The 22656-nt window shown below is 35.9% G+C and overlaps 1 protein-coding gene across 2 annotated transcripts in view; it reads right to left on the bottom strand.

The window, feature by feature from the left end:
• Positions 1-21660, bottom strand: part of ccbe1 (collagen and calcium binding EGF domains 1) — a 61066-nt gene extending 39406 nt beyond the window's left edge. Inside the window, exons 1-2 of one of the 2 annotated variants that reach the window (XM_015376352.1) lie at positions 21510-21660; positions 21320-21400 (exon numbers count right to left, since the gene is read on the bottom strand). In XM_015376352.1, coding sequence (XP_015231838.1) covers positions 21320-21400; positions 21510-21613 — 185 coding nt within the window. In that variant the 5' untranslated portion in view covers positions 21614-21660. The remainder of the gene's footprint in view (positions 1-21319; positions 21401-21509) is intronic. The other variant, XM_015376351.1, reaches the window with a different exon arrangement.
• Positions 21661-22656: the final 996 nt, after the last annotated feature.

Consider the following 22656-nt stretch of genomic DNA (forward strand, 5'->3'; position numbering starts at 1 on the left):
AGGATTAACATATATTTAAAATAGAGCAGAAATAGTTAAATGACTCTTTAAAGAAATTTTCATGTAAGTCTGCGAAATACTTTAAAAGGAGGTAAATGCTTGTTTTACCAACAACTACTAAGTACTTCTCAACGAAATCAAGAAGTGTTGCACTTTCCCCAAATAGCAGGGAAAACACAATGAATTATTTAAAGCTGCATATAACGAAAAGTATAAATTCATTGCTTGTTTGGAAATCCTTTTGCATTAATGACAGTTTTAATGTTGTGTGGCAGGGAGGGGACGGTGCTGTGGAACTACTGAGGAGTTAATAAAGCCATGTTTATTTTAAAAGCAAATTAAGCTTGTCTGTTTTGGCTGATGACTTCGTCAAAGCTACTTAAGTACCTTTGGTAGTTGGGGCAGCTGCCTGATGAATTTGAAAATTAAATCAGCATCTTTATGAGGCTTTTCAGCAGAGATTTTAAAAACCCTAAGAGATGGCTGCACTGAATGTTGACCTAATAAAACAAAGCAGACCAACACCAGAGTTAGACGTGGCTCCACAAATCATCACTGACAACTTGGATTCTCTGCCGTTCCACTCTTCCCCCAGGCTATTTATTTATCTTTTTTCAAATAATTAAACAGTACTTCCATATAAAAAGACAACCTTGGACAGTGCAACAGTCAAGTCACTAACATGTTCCTGACTTCTTTGGTTCTAGAGTGTCTTATAAAAATGTGTCGGTTGCAGCTAATATCTTTGGTACATCTACAGTAAGTGAGGTAGCTCAGGTGCAGGCCCCATCTTGTGAATCATCTCCATCAAACTCTTGAATTGGTTTTGCCTTACAATCACCTCATTGCTTGTTTCTTGCACTCAACCTTAAGTAAATCCTCTTCCAGGTAGGATTTTGTGAAGAAGCAAGTTTGGATTAAGGAGGGTGCCAGTGGCTGTCTAACCCTGAATTTACACCACCAGCTCTGTTATCAAGGATAAGAACCTTTTTTTTTTTTATCTTACATAATTTTCAATGAACATTTTCGGTCTTCATTCCTAAGATATTTATCTGAGAAAAAAATTGTTTGAGAAAAGATTTTGCACAAAGCATATCAGTTAGGTTAAGGGAAAGTTGAAGTAGGTCTAATTTGCTATTAGAAATTCTCAAAATAAGTAGGTTTTAGCTCTGAATTTCTTGACCAGTGACTGAGAGGAGCTAACAGAGGCAATATGAGATGGTTGTGGAATTCACAACCCCCCAACAGTACCTCTGCCACCCACTAGGCGGTCACAACTTCCACTTTGAAGATCCCTGCTTTTTGCTGCTTTGATAATAAGCAGTTTTTTGTGATGATGCTGCTGTCTTTATTTGGTCTTACAGAAAAGATCTGAAAACATCAGTATTTTACCATTGCATTCAATCATTGCCATAAATTACTGGGTTTAACTTTTTGAACATAATTCTCACAGAAAAACACACATACCAGATAGAATAACCCGTGACAAGCCATCTCATGTAAAAACAGAAAATCAGTTTTGAAGTTGTTTACATTTGCTGCTCAATTTAATGCTCTTAATTTAAAACCGATTTACTCTTTAGGTTTTGTTTTAATGTCCTTTCTCCTGACACATAAAGACTCGGTGAGTGCAAATCATAACAAAAATGTGCTGAGTGTGAAGCAATACAACTTATTGCTGTGGTTTCCCTGAAACCACATAGCTGTAGTTACTTTGCCATCAAAAGTAAAGTTCAACATTTTGAAAGGTGCATTTTTTATTTTCTTTGTCAGTGTTTTGATACAAGCTTTGATTTTACATTTAGATTAATAGTTGTTGCTCCTGAAATTATTAATGGAAAAAAATATGTGCCACTTCTAATTTACTGTTAGTTTAAACATCACTGTCTGATTCTTGCTTTCCTGTTTCAAAATTTTATACAGTGCTTCAAGAAAATATATATATTTTTTTGTTTTTGTCACAATTAAATGTTTCAGATCTTGAATGATTTAATATGAAACAAAAATACAAACTGCGATTTACAAATCATTATAGAAAATTATATACACCACTACTTAGTTCTATGGGAAAAATATTCTTTTGAACTATACAGTCTTTTCATCAATGATGATGAAATTGTCTCGTTGACACCCTTTTTTTTCATGACGATAATGAAAACTGATGAGCTATACATGGATCTTTGATGACCAAAACATGACTAGTCATGGGTGTGAGTTTTCGTCAGAATGGAGACTACATAAAAATGTTAGCGGGTGGTCTGTCAGACATTTAAAATGCACGGTGCTGTAATCTTCTAAGCAGTGTAAGCCATGCAGCTGCGTCTCCTCTGGTCATGCCGCCCACCTGGCTTGCAGCGGTGCACAATCTGCATGACTACAGATAGACCATGGCAGCAGTGGCTGGGATTAAAATAATTCGGAAAGGTCTGGTACAGTGCACTTAATTTTAAACAATTCTGCTCTTCCAGCTGTGTTTGTGCAGAACTGCATCTTTTTGAGCACATAGACACGACTGCACTCTATGGTCCACACTGATGGTTTGCTCTCAGCAGTACGGCTCTTCCTGCCCTCGCTACTTATTAAACTATGTGTGGCTGATCATCCTCTGCCAAGTGTGAAAAATTCCTTTATCTAACCATCAGGCTTTTATTTCTTCCCTCTCACAAGTGGTGATGCTAAACCTTCTTTAATTTCTACCAAAAGGAATCCCTTACTTATATCCAAAGCAAATATTTCATTGCAATCTATTTGTTTCTGGATAAAGAGCCAGATGAGAAGGTACATAGATCTTGGAATATTTCTCTCATAGTTCTTGTTTTTATCTGTTCAAATATAATGTAAATGTTTCCTTATACTGTCATTAAAACATTTTCTCTGTTTTCGTTAAATATTTCAACATTTTAGTTAGCATATTCATTAAATTTAGGTCTGGATTGCAAAGGCATTACAAGGCAATTATGTAGGTTCTCTCTGTATTTATTTTATACCAAACCCCTATGAATTTAAATCTACTAGGACCCCTGAGCAGCAGTAACCAAGGGGCAAATTGAAGAAAAAAAGCCAAAGTAGAAAGAATAATGTTTTTGAAGTAATAATAATTTTATTGATCTGTGTGTAAAGCAGAATTCATAGTATATCAGGAAGTGTTTGCTTTTGAACTGAAACGTATGTCTAAAAGTATTCCTTTATTGTACATTTTGTTAGCTTGTCTGTCTGCTATATTAACCAATATAATGTGCTAAGCTAGATCTGCTATTTTTACAAGTTTTGTGACACACTTTTGTATAAAGTAGGGCATTTATTCATAAAATGTTTTTTTTGAATTCTAGAAATCAAAGTTTTTTGCCCAACAGCAACGATGAACTGCACGGCAGCATTGTATCTCCAGAAATTGTAGCATCTAGGCAAGAGCTGTCAGTCTGATAAAAAAATTTGGTTGTTATTCAAAATTGTAAAAGTGAACTGTTTTTTGAAATGCAACCTAAACCTTACTAGAACGTGACTAAAACCTTGTCGAGTTTTAGTCGACTAAAACCGACTAAAACTATGACATATTGTAATGACTAAAATGCGACTAAAACTAATGATAGTTTTAGTCTTCAGGACGAAAACTAAGACTAAATCTAAGATGGCTGTCAAAAACAACACTAGAACCATATAATCGATAAATAAATGAAATATGGAACAGTGGTGAACCTTCCTACAAGCAGAAACTATCACTCCAGCTACCCATTTCTGCTCTGTCTCTCCAAGAAAGACAGTAGCCTTTCTGAAATCTACCAAGAAACGACTTAGCGAAATAATCCCCAACATTTTGGGATTATATTATGTGCACTAATATGAAAAATTACAATTGAAAAGTGTGCAACATTACTCATCAGGCATTTAACTAACAGCTTTTCAGACAAAGAATATCCTACCTAAAATCAGATGTGGTGGTGATATAGTAATGATCAGGAGCGAACATTCAATACTACATGAAAACGTAAAGTCTACTCTACAAGTAAATTCATTACTTTAAGACCTTAAGAAAAAGCATGCTTGAGTTATACAACAACATAAAAAGACAACAAACAAATTTGTATGTATAAATCAAAGTGGCCTAGTCAAAGTCTTGACCGAAATGCAGCAGTACGACTTTAAAAAGGCAATTCCTGAAAAATCCTGTAATGTGGCTAAAATAAATATAAAAAAGCAAGACTGGACCTTCATTTCAGAATCAGAATCATAATCAGAAATACTTTAATAATCCCAGAGGGAAATTACCTAATACCACGAACAAATTACATTTGTTCGTGGTATTATAGCTACATTGTTAGTTATCCGATCACATGTTGCTGGCTTTGATATCTAAACACAGAGCAATGATTAAAATATATAGGAGGACTGTATAGGAGCTTGAGAACTGCAACAAAGAGTGGGATCATGGTCTCTCCAAGTCTCTCCTAAGAACATTACATATCAATTACAGGCTTTAGCATGTTTTACAATTATTTTCTCTTTGACTATCAAAAGCAAGTATGTGTGGAGTTTAATACCTGAATAATTTGCTATTATCAAATAAAGCTAGGGCTAAACTTTCTGGCTTTGAACCCTTCAGGCTGAACTGGAATTAAGCAAAAAAAATAAAGTGTAGAAAAATATTTCTTTTTCACAGTTTAGTACTGTAAGGTGGAAGATGAGTGAAGTTTTGTGCTTTATCCCTTCCCTAACTTAACATTTTTTTTTAAAAAACATCAACTTTTTAGTTATTTCCGTGTAAACATGTCTAGTGACTTGTTATTGGGTCTTAAGAAATGAGAAGCTAAACAAATAAATGGCCGGAGACAAAGTTTACACTATTCCATTAAAAAAAATAAATATCTAGACTCTAATCTAATACAAAATTTGTAGAGTGGGGTAATAGGAAGAGCGGATAGGAGAGGACTCAGCTTATCAACAAGCTAAAGCAATTTGGCAAAGACTAAAAAAATCTGTTGTCCTTTTGAAATGAGCTCCTGACCATCATGGAATAATGGTAGGTGTTGTCCTGATGGGAAAAGAGAGTTATTAGGCACCGAAAGCAGCAGCATCAAAAGTGTAGTATTTTAAATAAATCTTAAAATTTTTAGCAGGATTTATCCCTTAAAATAAATATACTCAAATTAAAGGTTGTAAGTTTCTAAAGTGTTGGTTATAAGAATAAAGTCCTACATGAAAAATTATTTGAATTTTGCCAGCATTTTAATACCTTTTTTGAAATGCTAATAATAAAAAAGGCAATTTATTATTTTCTCCACCTTACTTTGGAGCCAACATTATAAAAACAATACCCACCTAATTCCACAGAAGCAGCTAAAAACTCTGACACTCTTAAGCTTTTTCATGGCTGGTTCTACCACGTCAAAACGTATCACATCTGATCTTTTCCACTGAAATATTAAACACCCTTTAGCGTACCGTATTCACCTTATGTTGAAATGCTCAAACTGCCCTTTTAAAACAGCTGCATTTAACAAGATACAGACAAGTGTGAGCTGTCTCTGATGTCTCTGAAACCAATTTCTCAGGAAATTATTTAGAGCAGTGTTGTCTGTGGGCGGTTACAGTAAACCTCCATGAGCAGTGCCATGTGATACTAATGCAAACCACTCTTCACAACAAAAAGGCCAAATGTCACTATTATATATTTAATAACACAGACTACCATTAAAGCTCTAGACTTCTAAAAAAAAAGCTTTAAATATATGATCAGGGGTTTACTAGTAATGTAAATTGCTTTCAATTCAAGCAGCAGCAAGTTATAGTGAAGGATTATCACAAATTTTTGAAAAGACCCGCCCTCTCCAAAAAGGCACATGCACAACTCTGTACTCGCTTCTGAGAGGGAACGTCTGTTAAACACGTGCGAGAGCATGCACAAGCCCATTTCTCCTCGTGCGCGCTCTGTTTAAAAGTTCCTGTTTGCATTGCTCATAATGGTAAATGGCCTGTACTTACATAGCGCTTTTTCAAGTCAGGAGACTTGACCAAAGTCATTCACCCATTCCCGCACACACTGATGATGGCAAGCTACATGTAGCCAGAGCTGCCCTGGGGCTCACTGACAGAAGCAAGGCTGCCGTACACCGGCGCCACCGGGCCCTCTGACTACCATCAGTATTGTCAGGGTTTCGTTGTGGTTTGAGGATCCAAAATGCAGAGGCAGATAGGCTGAGGAGATTTCTTGCAGTTTAATGGGGCAAAAAGTAAACAAAGGCAGTAATGCAAAAATCCAACTAATAATCAAAAGCAAACCAGAACTATGGAGACATCTGGGGAAACCAAACACGAGGAGCCAGGGAAAGACGAGGTAGGTGGACAACAGCATGGGAGGACAGCAAAGACAAGGAACCAACAAAGAGTGAGAACAGAGGGAGAGCATATATAACTGACTAAGACAAAGGCAGGGCTAACGAGCTGACAAGGAGCAGGTGTGAGAGGAGAAAACGAGGGAGCCAAGGGGAAAGNCTGTGGGCGGTTACAGTAAACCTCCATGAGCAGTGCCATGTGATACTAATGCAAACCACTCTTCACAACAAAAAGGCCAAATGTCACTATTATATGTTTAAAAACAGGTTACTATTAAAGCTCTAGACTTCAAAAAAAAAAGCTTAAATATACGATCAGGGGTTTACTAGTAAAGTAAATTGCTTTCAATTTTTTAAGGGATTTGGTTGATATATGTTCTTAGTGGTTTTTTTAGAAGCTGGACACTTTTGATAGGACTCACCATTTCCATGTTTGGTCCACTTTATAAAAATATTTCTTACCCTTATTTTTTGACTCACAAAGCCTTACTAATGGTCAGTAATATAAAATGCATACCAAGTTATCCGAATTGTTAACATTACTTTACATACCACAATCAGAGATTCTCTGAAAAATCATTAGTGTTGATTATTTAGCAGTTTGGGCTCTAAAGTTGGTCCTTCCGGAAGAACTTTGAAGGACCAACCACTTAGGGAACACAATGCAAGCAGCAACAAGTTATAGTGAAGGATTATCACAAATTTTTGAAAAGACCCGCCCTCTCCAAAAAGGCACATGCACAACTCAGTGCCTGAGAGGGAACGTCTTCTGAGAGGGAACGTCTGTCAAATACGTGCAAGAGCATGCACAAGCCCATTTCTCCTCGTGCGTGCTCTGTTTAAAAGTTCCTGTTTGCATTGCTCATAATGGTAAATAGCCTGTACTTACATAGCGCTTTTTCAAGTCAGGAGACTTGACCAAAGTCATTCACCCATTCCCACACACACTGATGGTGGCAAGCTACATGTAGCCAGAGCTGCCCTGGGGCTCACTGACAGAAGCAAGGCTGCCGTACACAGTACTGGCGCCACCGGGCCCTCCGACCACCATCAGTATTATCAGGGTTTTGTTGCGGTTTGAGGACCCAAAATGCAGAGGCAGAGAGGCTGAGGAGATTTCTTGCAGTTTAATGGGGCAAAAAAGTAAATAAAGGCAGGAATGCAAAAATCCAACTAATAATCAAAAGCGAACCAGAACTATGGAGACATCTGGGGAAACAACACACGAGGAGCCAGGAAGAGACGAGGTAGGTGGACAACAGCATGGGAGGACAGCAAAGATAAGGAACCAACAAATAGTGAGAGCAGAGGGAGAGCATATATAACTGACTGAGACAAAGGGAGGGCTAACGAGCTGACAAGGAGCAGGTGTGAGAGGAGACAACGAGGGAGCCAAGGGGAAAGGAACACACACACACACAAGAGGGCAACAGAGGACAACAGAAAAACATGAGAACTAACATAAATCTAGAAATTACAACAAAAAAGGAATTAAACCAATAAATCTAGGAAACACAGAGCAAAGTAAAGCACAATAGAAACACGACCATGACAAGCATACATATACAATACATATACATACAAGCTTACTTCTCAAAAGAAGATTTGCAATTTTTCCACTGTATCAGACTCACCACCGGTAAGTGAAAATGGGGACAATCACGTAGGACGGCCTTATGTAAACACATCACCAGAATGATTGATAATTAAGAGGATCACTTATTTTGATAATCCATCAAGAAAAAGAACATCCTCCACTACTTTATTGGAAAGATGATTGCTAACATATTTTCTAATGTCAGCTTACTTGAAGAGTCTGATAAACAGCATTAAGGATTATCTGAAGATAGGACTTTTTTTTTTTTTTTGGTAAAATTGTTGCTTGTTTGGGTCGTCTATGAAGAGTGTTATTGTCCAGGACTTTTTACATCAAAATATGTGTCTATAATATGCATTTTATTTCTTACCATATTTGGAACTGACTGAACCTCCTGGAGCCATCAAAGTACATATGTAATCCATAATATCTTTGTGCGAAATGTCCCATCAGCTCTATAATTTACAATTAGCATAAACCAATTAAGATGTGACACCAAGCAACAGTTGTTTTACCATGATGCTGTTTTATCATTTAAAATCTCTAGACACTGATGCAGAGCTTAGTAAAGGCTCCTGTTATTCATTCTCCGTTTCCTCATACTGTGTCTCTGTAGTCACACCGGTGAGACTAAAGACTCTCCAGTGGAAATAACTCCAATAACTCCACTGCTGATGTCTGAATAATACAGACATTCAAGTTGAAGAATGTAACTAAGATGTCTCAGGAGGATCAACAGACCACCTGATGATTACTTAGGGATTTAAAGTCTTGGCTACACATTTGTTTGCATGTACCTCATATAACAGTCATCCAATCACTGAAGAAGAATTTTAATATGAGTTATTAATCAAGGTGTCCATTTTGAGTTTGCGTACTTTAGCCACGCTCAACCAGGATGCAGGGTCAGCATTCCTCATTCACGTTGTTTTTCTTTAACCGTTAGACTGAGGCATGGTTGTTTGCTTTACGAGATATTTTCGCCTGGATCATGTTGTTATAACTGAATGCTATTTGTTATTTTAGGGAGAGAGCAATTACTTGGATCACTTAAACAATCATTTACATATCGAGGATTTCAGTGTAGCTTTTTCTAATATAAAAAGAAAGATGTTTAAATGATTTTAAACGTCTTTGAGAGACAATAAAAAAAAATAAAAAAATTATCAGTAAGTTTGCCAACACTTCTTCAGTTCAGGGAAGAGAAATGCAGTAAATACAGAATGTAAAACATAGGTTTGAACCTTAATTGTGAACATGACCATTACATGAATAAAAGTTTTGTTTTTATGCTTTTCATATGTTCCACTGACATGCAGTTAGTGATGTAATTAGAATATAAGGCATGTTAGCCCACTTGAGACTTTATAGTTTCACGTTGTTTTAGTGCCAGAGTGAAACTTTATACAGTGCCCAGGAGCTCCCCACAAACATTTGTCAACAGTGGTTAACTCAACTTATAATTTAAAGTATTGCTTCTTAATGTGTGGGTTACCTTACAAAAAAGAATAAAAACAAAACACATTTCATGTTAGATGGACAGAAAAGAGAAAGAAGACAAATGCCAGAGTAATTTAAGAGGACTTACAAAATTTGTCTCTACAACTAAATTAAAACAAAGACTTGACAGGTGGGCTATCACACCGATTGTGTTGGTAAATGTGGATATTTTAAAAATGAACTGTAACTGACTCACATATATTGTAATTCAGCAGTGAATGAGCACAATTCTCAAGGGAGGGAAAACATCTGTGCTGCAAAGAACCACCAAACATGAGCTGCCTCTTCAAAAATCTGTTATTAACATTGAATGCTCCATCTGTTTACAATTTAAAAATGACTGATATATAGAGATGTGTGTTCGCTGGTGCAAGTAAAACAGATCCTTCAGCTATAAAGGCTGTCCTTTAGGACTGATAAATTAGCTGCTTATTGTTTTCACTAATGGGATCATGAATTAAGTTCTCAAAAAATCAAAGTTGGAGATAGAAAAGAAAATGATTAGCAGGAACAGCAGAAAATCACAGCAAAATGTTAATTTTGTGCCTATAGTAATTACAGTTTAATGTATTTCTAAAAATATGTGTAAAGGTAGATAAAAAGCATGTTAAAGGCAACATAGGATCAGACTTGGATATGCAGAGTGAGAGCAGGGGCAGAAAAACCGCAGTCTGTAAACTACTTATCACTGCATCACTTAACCACTGCAAAACCACAGCATGACCAAAACGTGACCACATAACAGTTCATGATGGAAAGAAACTGATGGTTTGATGAGAGTCAGCCAAAAGCAACAAAAGTGGTTTTTAAGAAACCAAAATACCTACAAAAAATGTTGAGCAGTAAGTTAAATTACGGATAAGTGCCCGTGACTTTAAAGGTTTAAGCTAACGGTGTATGGAAGGTCTTAAAATGATTGGGCAGATCCTACAAATCATTTTTGTGCAAGATTCGTGACTTTTTAGTGGTTCTAAAACATATATTATAGCCAAAACAGTGGAAACAGATATCTAGCAGGAAGAAGCAGAGACAGTTCCTAATCGGTTACATCCTGAAATAGCATTTCTCTACAGAATGTCAGCCTCAAAGATTTCCGAAAGTTCCTTCAGATGATTTAAACTTAAAAAGTGTGAGTGATAACAATGAAACAGCTCCAGACATTAAGATATGAAGCATTTTGAAGTCTTAACAGAGAAAAAATTTTAGTACCTGAAGCTTTTCAATGTGAAAAGAAGTAAGAAAAAACGTAAAACGGAATTTCATAAATTACCCTCTGCTTTGTTTCGGCAGAAAATCTTGTTCCACATTAAAAAAATTGAAGACAGAACAATGTTTTTAATTATCACCATACAAAAAAAAAACCAAGCAAGGCCAAAAGGCCTCTGATGCAAATTTCTGACATAACATACTAGACCATAAATGAAACAATATGACATAGAGGAAAACAGTTTAAACTCAGAATTCTGATCAAATCCTCTTTTCATTGGCAGCAATAAATCAAATCAATATGGCTGAAGAGGCAGGATGTTTGTTTGTGTTTGAACTCCACATCAGTCATCACAGAATGTTCCCTAACACTAACAAGTCCTCCCTTTCTCTAACCCTGATAATTTACGCCCAACTCAGAGCAGAGGCAGGATGGGTTACTGGTTCCCTATTAAAGTCTTTCACTCAGGATGACTAAACAGCTATTTCCCATTCCATGTAATGTAGAATACAGAAAACTACGGCATTAGATGAGTCTCTGTATTAACAAACTCACATATGTTCCACACTCGCACACCAGATCCACACATGCACATGATGAGTCAAAGATGCAAACAAGGTTTACACATTCACAAGACAATAATCACAAAGTATTTATGTTGAATTCACAATTATATGTTCTTTCACAAACTAACATTGGGCTTTGAACTTTACTGCATTTGTGTGTGGATTTTTGAGGACTCGGGTTACGTGACTTTAACAAATATTTTTTTTTATCAAGTTAATTTGAAACCAATTAGATAACTCCATTGTTTCAGCAAATCGAAAGAATTTACACAAAGAGGGCAACATTTCTGTTAAAAACCAATCACTGCAAAGGTTCCCTGAGCTTTATATGCGCTGTTTACAGTAGCAACCATTCAAAATGGCTCTTGTCAGCCAAACGCCAGCCGAATGGCAGATCACTTCCCTCCAACTCCCAGCGAAATCCCCTCCAGCTTCCAGCCACTGGAGTGACCGCCTCTTGCATATTTTTTTAACTCTGACTTGACTCTTTCACTGAATTACAGGGTCTCACCAGAAGGGGATGCTTATTTTTCGATCTTAATGTCCACAAATCATGACAGAATGAATATTGTGGTACAAACATTGATGTTTAAAAAGGAATTGTAGGGGACCAGCCAAGGACTAGCCACGGGCCCATCAAGGAAAGTGGGGAATTTTTTAATGGCTAATACTATGAGCTAAGGCAATTGGTGGAGCTCAGGCCACCTTAACTTGTCATGTGCATATGTGGATCACATATGTGAGTTTGTTAATATTACGACTCTTCCATATCCATAGAAAACCCTTTTTCTTCTGGATTCCAGTTTCCAAAGTGGATGGATGGATGGATGGATGGATGGATGGATGGATGGATGGATGGATGGATGGATGGATGGATGGATGGATGGATGGATGGTCCCTTTTTCATACTCATGCATACAGTAATTCTGTGGAATTTAGTCAGTACAACTTCACAGTGTCTTATAAACCGGGAGATTTATTTGCAGAAATGAGCTGCTGGTTCTAACTGTAATACTAGGATACATCTAGAACAATTTTGTTGCACAAAATTTGTTTGTAAATACTCCAAAGCAATTTCTAAAATATTATTAAAGAATGTAAAAAGTATCATATCTTAAAGCTACATTTTTCTCTAGGTTTAAAAAAAAACAGAATAAAGAGAACAGCAAGATTGTAGCTATATGCTTATTAAAGAGAAACTAAGAAATTTACATATTTTTATGAGGAAACAAAACACAACAATCCTACCCAGGTACTTTAAAATGCTTTTTAAAATTTATTGTAAGGCTAATTGAGCACTTTAGAGAAATAATGGGAAGAACTTGACCAATTCCAACAATTTCCTGCAACATAGAAGGGTACAGCTAACCTATTTCTACTTTAAAAGGAAGGTAAGGTAAAGAATGCAAACATTCAGTATTGTTTATGACTATCAAATTGAAGAAAAGCAAAAAAAAAAGAGAAAAAATAAACTTCAATTTCTCACCTTCAATAAACCGATGAACGAAGGACGGAGGTATCCTTTGAAATATTTAGGCTAGGAAAAAAACCCTCAATATGTGGTACCACATATTGGTGGAAGGAGAAAGAATAAAATAAGTAGTAATGTGTGCAGTACATGAGCTTCACCACAGCCTATTTATAGACCAATAGATTTACAGCTACGATAATGTGCTGAGGCAGGCAGACCCTCCTTCCAACAAATACTAAAGTATCAGTTGTCTCCACAGACATAAAAAGTTATATATCTTTAATACTGGATGAGGAAAGTATATGAATCTTTCACACAATAACACTGGTCAACCACAATTTCCTTTAAACCACAGACTGAGGCTTCTTTTGACTACATATATGATCCTTCGTTAATCCATGAATTTTGACAAATGCTTGTCGATGGCAAGGTCACCAAATCATGATGCAATTTGTTTTTTCTTTCCATGTCAGCCAGCCCCTTTTATTATCCCCAGTTTTCTTAGAACAACTATAGCTGTCTATCTGGAACAGAGCTGGCTTTTAGGTAGAGTCTAGTAGTTTTCAATGAGGTTGCTTTGATCGTTTAGGAAGCTCAAAGGTGTCCCTTGTTATCCATTCCAACACAAGTTAGTTTTTGTATTTGGGATCATTGTTCTAGTGCAACAATCAGTAATGGTAAAGGTTCAACCACCTGCTTTTAGTGAAGTGGAGGATAAACATCAAAATGAATCGAAATCTTTAGTTTGAGATCACCTTGAGTAATGGTTGTTCTATACCTGATCTTGAGCATAAAGCATGTTTCTTCTGGGGTTTGAAGATAACTATTTACATTTAGAGGGGAAAAAAAGATGTTTAAATGTGAAAATAAGCCAAAAAATACATTAAAACTATTTTTTGTGGCCAACAGCTCACAAACAATGATATTTGGTAGACTATAAAGAGAGGCCAAATATCAGAACAGGATTGCAGCGGAATTCGATAAAAATCTCCAAAAGATGTTTGGTTGACGTGCAACTTCCTATAGTAAATTAAAAAATAATAATTTCTGGGGATGTGTGCATCTATCTGAGTCTGTACATTTGACTTTTATTACCTATAAAAAACAAATATCTAAAATCACTTCAGGCTTTTGTGTCCAATTCTTGGTTTTGAAATTAAGATAAGTTGAAATAAAATATTTGGAGCCTAAAAATCAAGAAGCCCCCCATCCATGGTGACTGTGTGTAGAGTGCAGTTTTTTTTTCTCTCTGTACTGTATTTATAACTGTGAAATTTTCCTTTCATAGGTTATGAAAAGCATGCAAAACAAAAGCAAAGTATCCACAAATATTGCCAAAAAAAGTTAAAAAAAACAATTCACTGGACTTTGATTGTTTTTTAAACTTCTTTGGAATTACTATGACCTGGATGACTGAGAATCTTCACCAGCAAACAATGGTTATGGTTTGCAAAAAAACACAATGATTGTGAGTTTGTCAAACTGAAATTGCAGAAAGTCCTTTTGAAGATTCAAAACCACAGTAGTGTTTGCTAATATTGATAATTTTCTGTTGAAATACATTTTACAGGCTTGCTTAACACAGTTTAACACATTTCCTTGAAGGATGGACTTTAATATGCTGTATTCTCCAACTTGATGCGCAGCAGGATTTAAATCAGACAGAATTAGCTTGCCTGACACAACAGTTGACCTCCTCGTTTGTGACTTTACATCCTTTTAATGTTTAACTGTGTGGGAGCTGTCACCGATGAGCAAAACCAAATGTTCATGTCAAGTTTTTAAATCCGCAATCTCCACACCAGCAGTTCACTCCAGTTGAAAGCCTTCATATCCTCTTTCTGACCATTGATAGAAAACAGATGTCGATGCCACTTTTTTTCTGACAGGACACTGCATCATTTCAAAGATGTAGTTTCTCTCTGTGGGGTTTTTCTATACTCAGCTCTTCAAAGTGGTGAAATGTTATTGCATTTCATTAACAGAGATACCTCAAGATAGAGTTTAAAAATAAACCCACAAACACCTCTCACTATACTACTTAATGCTCCTTTTGCTTCACAGAAATCAAAAACCTCCACCCGTTACTGTAAATCATGAAAGGTATGTTGGATTGGCACAAACTTTAGAGGTTATCTCAATAATATCTATTTATCCAAGCTAACTCTCATGGGCTGTTTTCTTTTAAGTGTTGTTGAGAAACAGCTTGTGCTAATTTTATGCTCTTTCCTCAGACAACTTGTTGACCTAATCATAATGAATTCCTGCTTTTCAAATGCTATAACTCAACAGCTGAGAATGTTGCAACTCCTTAAAATAATTAACATTTTTTATTGTTTCTAAAACATGACTCGTGTATCAAAGTTAGGAGACTTTGAATCTTTTATAAGTTTTTCAGGGACCCTTAATCTGAGGATGTAAACGAATACAGAGAAATGTAATTATATGCAGGGCTTTACGCTTTACAAAATGGACAGGAAACATGACATCCATTTATGTTCAGCCATTTCAATCTGGTACCATGAAATACAGGTGGTGTAATCCATACAACCAAATGCTTTAACAAGCCGACTAATTTGTGATATCATTGTATGCCCGAATATAAACACACCTGATCTGTTAAAGCCTCTGGGGTTTGTTGGAGAACTTTAGTAAACAAACAGCCTTTTTAAAACAAAGGAAGACGGCAGATAGGTTAAAGATTGTGTTATGGAGAACGTAAAGGCAGAAGTGTGAAGTATAGCACATCCGTAAACTACCAAGATGGGCCTATACCTCTAAACTGACAAGTCAAAGGCAGGAGGAGGAACATGCTCAGGTGGGTAAAACAGATATTAACCACATACTTAATAAATTTGCTCCTTATGGAAGTATAAACTGAATAAATTCAGCAAACCACAAAGGCCCTGTTTAAGACAAACCATGGAGGGGACTCGTGTAAACAAGGTGCTGGGGTTAGAGAACATTAAACTGAAAATTTTGCCCCACACATAGTTATGTGTAATGGAAAATAAGCATCAAAACTTGGCACACCATACTTTTTAGTTTTCTATTAGTTGAAAAAACATCAATCATTTCCCTTTAAGTTCACATTTATAAACTAATTGGGTCTATTATGCTGAATCCCTATAAAACACATTGTTTGTGGTTGGTTTAATGGAAAATAAAAATGGGACTGAAAATATTTTAGCAGAGGATTACATTCACACAAATAAAAAAAATGATCTACATGTTTAGATATGCTGGATGTAACAATAGCAGATTGTTTTGAAACCAACATGGCTGTTATTTTACTTTTTTAATGAAATCACATTTATTGCGTCACAAAACAACATAAATACTCAAAAAGTGAAAAAAAAAAATCAAAACATATATTCATGGGACAAAAACTACCTGAAAAACCTATATTCCTTTAAGCTGGAATTGAATGACCTGATCTAACTCTTGTTTATCATGACTTAATGACCTCCATGAATATTTTTCCTATGAAGAGAAAAAAAAGTTAAAAAAGATTTCAGACACATGTTGCCTATAAATCTGGGCTAACCTCTTCCTTTCCGTCCAGAACATGTATGTCATCATCAGACATGAACAAGACCAAGAGCAAAAGAGGAATAATGATTCTAACTGGGGCATGCTGACTTCCTCAGAATTGCCAAAACATCTTTTATAGAGTAACGATCACTAAATGGTGAAAAAAACAAAACAAAGAAGACATAACTTTTAATTCAGATAGATATTTGAATTGGTACACTGAGAGGAAGTCCAGCTGAGAGAGCTACTCCAAGGTGTGGAATAAATTTAAATCTAATGTGAAAAACAGATTATATAAAAACCAAAGGAAACAGGAGAGAGTTCAGGCCTTGAAGCCAAGATGAATAACCAGTTTAAGGGATCACTCCACTGGAACTTTATGGCCCTCTCTCTGCTGGAATCAGTGTGGGAAAAACAATATGAATCAATTTGACTTACCAAGTTTCTTTAACAAATTTCTAAACTACAGCAAGGTAAGTGGAAAGTACCTCTCAGACTGAAAGGACACACTGATGAAAAACTGCTACTGATTTTCTTTGCGTTCAAATCAAAAGGAAACTGAAATGCACTAAAGTGCAGTGTGTCTGAGGTAAATATAATACTTTTTTTCTTGGAAAAAAAAAAAAACCAAAGCAACAATTAAACATGCCACACGCCAATTATGTGTAATTGTCATGGATGTTGAGAGAACGGTCTGACTTTGATGGTGTTCTGGTTCTTCTCCAGAGAAGCATTTCCTTTACAGGACGGCTAAAGTCGACAGTGTATACATAATAAATCAAGTCTGTGAAATTCCTGTTTCATGTAGCTCCTTGTCGCAGGAGAGGTTATAAACAAAGATTATTAATGTGCCTCCATCCTGATGACGGTTAACACGCTGGCTCTGGCTCTCATCCGGAATTGTCAGAGGCTTGGGAACCAGCTTAAAAACATGTAATAAAAGTGAATAGAACTGCTGTGTTAGTCATCAGTATTTCCCTTATTTTTAAAGCATTTAGCTAACTGGATAAATACTGATATGAGGGCCAACTGATCTGTAGCATGGAATAAGATATAGAGTTACTACAGCCATCCAGCTTATTCAGTAATGACAGTAATTCTGCTTTTTTATCATAAACCACAAAAAAGGGTCTCCATACCTAAAATGTAATGGGTTTATGGAGCAGGTAATGTGGCTTTGGAAAAATACATTATGAGAAAAAACATAGTTGGCATAGCCAGCAATTACCAGCAGACCGACAGAAAAGAACAGAAACGAAAATCTTTATACAGATAAGCAATACTACTGTAAATAATGATCACAAACTGATCTCTGGGCAATTCATTGCGAAAACACGGCGGGCCTCAGCTCAGAAAGCATTGCCAAAGTGGAACAAACAGTTCACAGCTTATCATCATAATCAAATCCGTCACCGGGTTTAAGCAGAGTATTATGTTGCAATCACATGCATTTGAGATTTTAGTAGGTTTGGAACAGAAAACCTGCAACCTCTCTTTTTCTTTTTCTTTCTGTACATCTCATTTTGAGCCAAGCACATTTACCTCCATGGTGTGTAAAACCATAAATAAAAACAATCTGTAAGCTGAAAAATGCTTTTATTATGGCAAATAAAGCCTTTAACAAAAACAAAATGATCTCTTTGAGAAAGAAGAGTCGAAAGGAAGAGGCCTGAGTTGGCACAGGTCTCTGGTGTCTCCTCTGCTTCCTTTCATGACATGATAAACAGCTCCAGAATGAAACCTTAAGCTCTGCACGCTGCTGCATAACAGACCACAGCATGGGTCTTTTTTGCAGTATATTCAAAATTTCTACAACAGATATATCAAAGAAGCAAGTAAGCAAATAATCAAAGATATTGAGATGCTTAACATGAACTGCTGGGTGACTAAAAACAATCAAGAAGGCTTCTATCTTCATTCCCATAGGAAAAGCGGTGAGTATTGCAGATTTTAGGCTTTAAACAAACACCCAATAATAGTATCTTGGAAAAGCTTTCACCACCTTTCATTGTCTTCAGATTTTGTCACCTTAATAAAACAAACAATGTATATTCATACAGCTGAATAGAAGAGTATATTAAAGTGACGCACGAATGTATGTGAATTGTTGAAACAATACAAAATAGATGCATCTTTTTGATAGTCATTTGATCAGCTTTACAGGAACACTATAGAGACCAATCTAAAGTTTTTTAGCAGATCCTTTACCTCTATTACCTTTCAGTTACTTCCAAACATCTGCCAATCAACTCTGATCAGCTCTCCTAGCCCAGCTAAATTAAAGCATCCCCAGAGCATGATGCTGCCACTACTATGCCACACCTGTTGTACAGTACATTAAGGATTATGTGCATTTATTGAAGATCAAAAAGTTACTTTTTAGTGTCATTTGCAAGAGCACCATCTTTTGAAAAGTCTGTGTCCCCTCTGTAGTGTTTGGCTACTGCATGTCCAAAAAAGAAAGACAGATTGTTGCAGCTCCTCCCATGTGACCATGGTCACCTAACCTGGCAGTAGCCAGATTGATATGCGTAGATCTGAGTTTAGTTCTATGTTATTAATCTGGGATGTTCAGTCTATCTGTGAAAAAGAGCGACAGTTAGTACAATAGTTCGAGCTGATTGGGGGATGTGCCAGCTAGTACCCGCCTTCTATTATACGCTTTTAGCCAATCATTGCAGGGTGATTCGTCTGCAGCTTCTTGAGTGTTTTCACACTTAAACTAGCGGAGTAAGCTGATAAATCAAACTTTTTACAAATCCTGTCGGAAGAAAAGCACAGACATCTTTCCAATCTACAAATGCACAAAGTGCTTCACTTTGCTCTTTATTTAAACGAAAAATTGTCGCCATTTTAGCTAAAGCCGAGACAATACGGGTATCGACAAGTAGCCATGTTTGTAATGCAAGGCCCTTCTGACTGTCGTCATTCCTACATATCCATGCCCCAAAAAAGACACTACTGGCATGTCATTGATACGACCAGCTGGTGGTTCAGAGATGGACGTTTTAGAAACTCAGATCTCGCAATCCAACTAGCATTGCAAGGTTAATCATCACAGTATGCCGTATGTTTGCTGAGTCTACTATACTATATGGGACTTCTCATAACTTCTTATTGTCACTTTCCATAAAGGCTAGACTTGTAAGAGCAAAACTTATAGTTTTAAATAATCTATTTAGCTCCTCCAGAGTAATTTATTGTAAGCATCTATTCTGATTGAATTCCATTACTAATGATCAAATTCCCTTGCTTGTTTGCTGAGGCAGATGATCCAGTTTTAGTTTGTAGTTATGCAATAGCATTTCTATTTCTGGGTTATAGATTTAGACCGTACTTTGTGAGATATTTGCTATTTGCTATATATTCTCTAATAAACCTTCAAATCTTCAAAGAAAATATTTAATTATATTGACTCAGCCAGCCTTGGTTAATCAGGTGACTTCTGTCGATAATTGTTTACACTGAGTATCATTTAGGCAAATCAGGGTAAATGTCACATTAAAATCATGCAATAGTTTTTAGGTTTTATTACTTCAATCATTTATACCATATATAATGTTTTCTACAATAATTTGCTTCTTTATGTGGGTATATAAAAATATGACAAGACACAATAACCTTTATGGGTGTAATGGAAAAAAATTGAACACTTTTAGGGGATACGGTACATCAGAGAGTAAACAATCAGAAATAGGACTTTGATAGGTTTCATAAATCTCCAATTATGAATACCATGAGCATAGATTTTATTATTTTCAATTTTAGCCTACCAACTTAAATCATGCATAAAAAATGCCAAGTCACATTAGCTGTGATGCAGATTTATGCAGTAAGGAATTTCCAGATAGTTAAGAAAAAATTCGAGGCACGTCTTATAGGTATTGGTGCTCTGTTTTGGATCCTTTGACTAATGATGCAGGGGATTGTTGGGTTAGTTTTTGTCTTCCACTGTGCAGGTGCCCTAAAATACACCCATTATCATGGCTTTAAGCTTAAGCAATTTTTCTTTTTTTAAATAAACTATGTGGGGAAACAACTTGTGGCTACAGCCAATAACCATAAACCAACATCATTATGTTAAGAGTGTGTTTAAAATGGGAAGATCAAACAGGATGCCACTTAACCATGACCAGAGGGCATTTAAGTAATGCAAAAGAAAAAAAAACTTTAAAAGTCAGTTTTTTGGATGAGATGCTGTACTAAAGAATCTGTGGTTTATTTAGCTCACAAAATGTTCCTTAAATGGGACTTGAGGATGTTGATTTGCTATAAATAAAGATCTTTGAAACTTGTTTGAAATACGCTTTCTAACTAAGTTTTATGATAGTGTTTCTGAGGCAAAAACACACATTCCTTTAACATAAATCACAATGAGTTTGTAAATAGAGTATCCCGTTCCATTTGACAATTCATCAGCCTCACCAAACAAGGTTAAAGCAACTACAAAAGTTTATAATCAAAGCAAAGCTTAAGAAGTGGTTTGGAGATGATACAGAAGCACTTGTGCAACTTTTTTTTGTTTTATTTAAAGGATTCATCTCTCTGAAAGGTTTATTTTTAAGCTTGAATGCTTGTTTGATTGTCTTGCTTTATACAAAATCCATACTGTTTGTCACATATGAGTCATTTGAAGCAGGAACTTTTCCATGAGGTCAGCGTAGTTTGAAATATTGCTTGAGAAAACAAATCTTTAAAATCAACAGTATGTTTTTATCATGCCTTTAAGGCTGTAAGCATTTAGGAAAGATTAATTTTAAACAAAATGTATCCACATTGCTTATATACTTTGTTTATACCATTATCACATTACATATATACATCCACCTATTTCCAAATATAAGTGTAGCAAAACTTAGGCTAATCAAAGTCAATGCATAAAAATGTGATTCTAACTGTTTGTGCAAACAGAAATCTAATTGTTTCACTAGAAACATTTACAAAGTAAGCAGAAATTTAAGAATTTTCTATTGTGCTCCTTGATGTGGAAATAATATCTGAATACTTTTATTTATGAAACACTATTCAGTTTCAATCACTGAGCCATATTATTACCATACATTTTGAATCAACATCATGCATTTTTTTTTGTAAGATAAATGTAACTTGTTGTACCTGTAACATGTTGTAACTTCTCCGGTTGACCTCACACAGGGGTACTTTGTGGTTGAAATGTTATTTTCAGAGCATTTCTCTCTGCAAAAGAAAAAAAAAGCATACATATCACTGCGGAACTAAGTTCAATGTTTTTTTGTTGCTTTTTTTTTTTTTTTTTCCTTTTTTATTTTAACTAAAAAGCATTTACCCATCACTGACATCCTCTTCCTGATAAGACCAAAGCAGCGCTCGTGAGAAACACATGCAGGTGAGGGTGAGCAGAAGTGGATTCCTGTGTGGTTTCAGCAGCATGACGTCGGTCTGTGGACGGTTCACGCGTGGAGTGACTGCTTCAACTCCAGCCGGTGAAGTTAGGAAGGAGGCAGGCAGACCCTCCCATCAACCCAGCTATGGTGAATTTCCGACAAACGACTTCAGATTGTTACCTACAATATGTTTTTTTTTTTAAGTCATACCCAAAACTCCATATTAATTAATTTCAAATAAATATGCTTTAAAAATAGGCTACCAGCGGACTGATATTGATTGGGTGCTGAGTTAACAAACAATGCTTTAAACTGAAAGTGAACTGTAGAGTAGAAATAAAAAAAAAAGAAAAAAAAAACATAAAAGCGCGAGTAGGTCTAGTAGACGCTCGCGCACAACCACGCGCCCCGGTTACTGACACGCATGATGAACTTTGCTGCCCTCACGCGGCGATAAATACAACAGCGACTACGTTATATTGCATAATGAGCTATACGATTTAAACACTGGGAAATGGTTGGGGTACGAAACAAGGTAAATATGAACTTTACAGTTGCTGTGAATTTAAAAATACAAGGCAGTTTTATTGTATGCACCATTCACACATGGCGAATAAAAATAGAAGAGGTAGAAGTGGGCAAAGGAATGCAAAAAAACAAAACAAGGAAAAAATGTAAAAAAAAAACAAAAAAACAGTGGATGACTGAGATCTTCATTAGCGTAAAAAAAAGTATTTGAAAGTTCATTTCATAAAAAATATTATGACAGTTTCTATTTATTTATTTACCAATATGTAATGAATTTTTTTAATAACATTAAACCAGCTGCTTTGTTTGTAAGCCTTTTGGATCAAGGTTTAGCCCTTGCTATAGAAACTAAAGTTTTTGCATAAATTTAGGAAGAAACGTTGAAACTAAAACATAGCCTCTTCCTGTTTGGTTTAGGAGCAGGGGATAGAGATTCTGATCTCATCATTTAATTCAATTCAATAAACAAAACAAAAAACTTAATCATCCCTGTATGGAAATAAAAAGTTGTTGTGCCTTCTACTTCTATCTATCTATCTATCTATCTATCTATCTATCTAT

This window comes from Cyprinodon variegatus, unplaced genomic scaffold, assembly GCF_000732505.1.
Source record: "Cyprinodon variegatus isolate N-32 unplaced genomic scaffold, C_variegatus-1.0 Scaffold134, whole genome shotgun sequence".
NCBI classification, from domain to species: domain Eukaryota; kingdom Metazoa; phylum Chordata; class Actinopteri; order Cyprinodontiformes; family Cyprinodontidae; genus Cyprinodon; species Cyprinodon variegatus.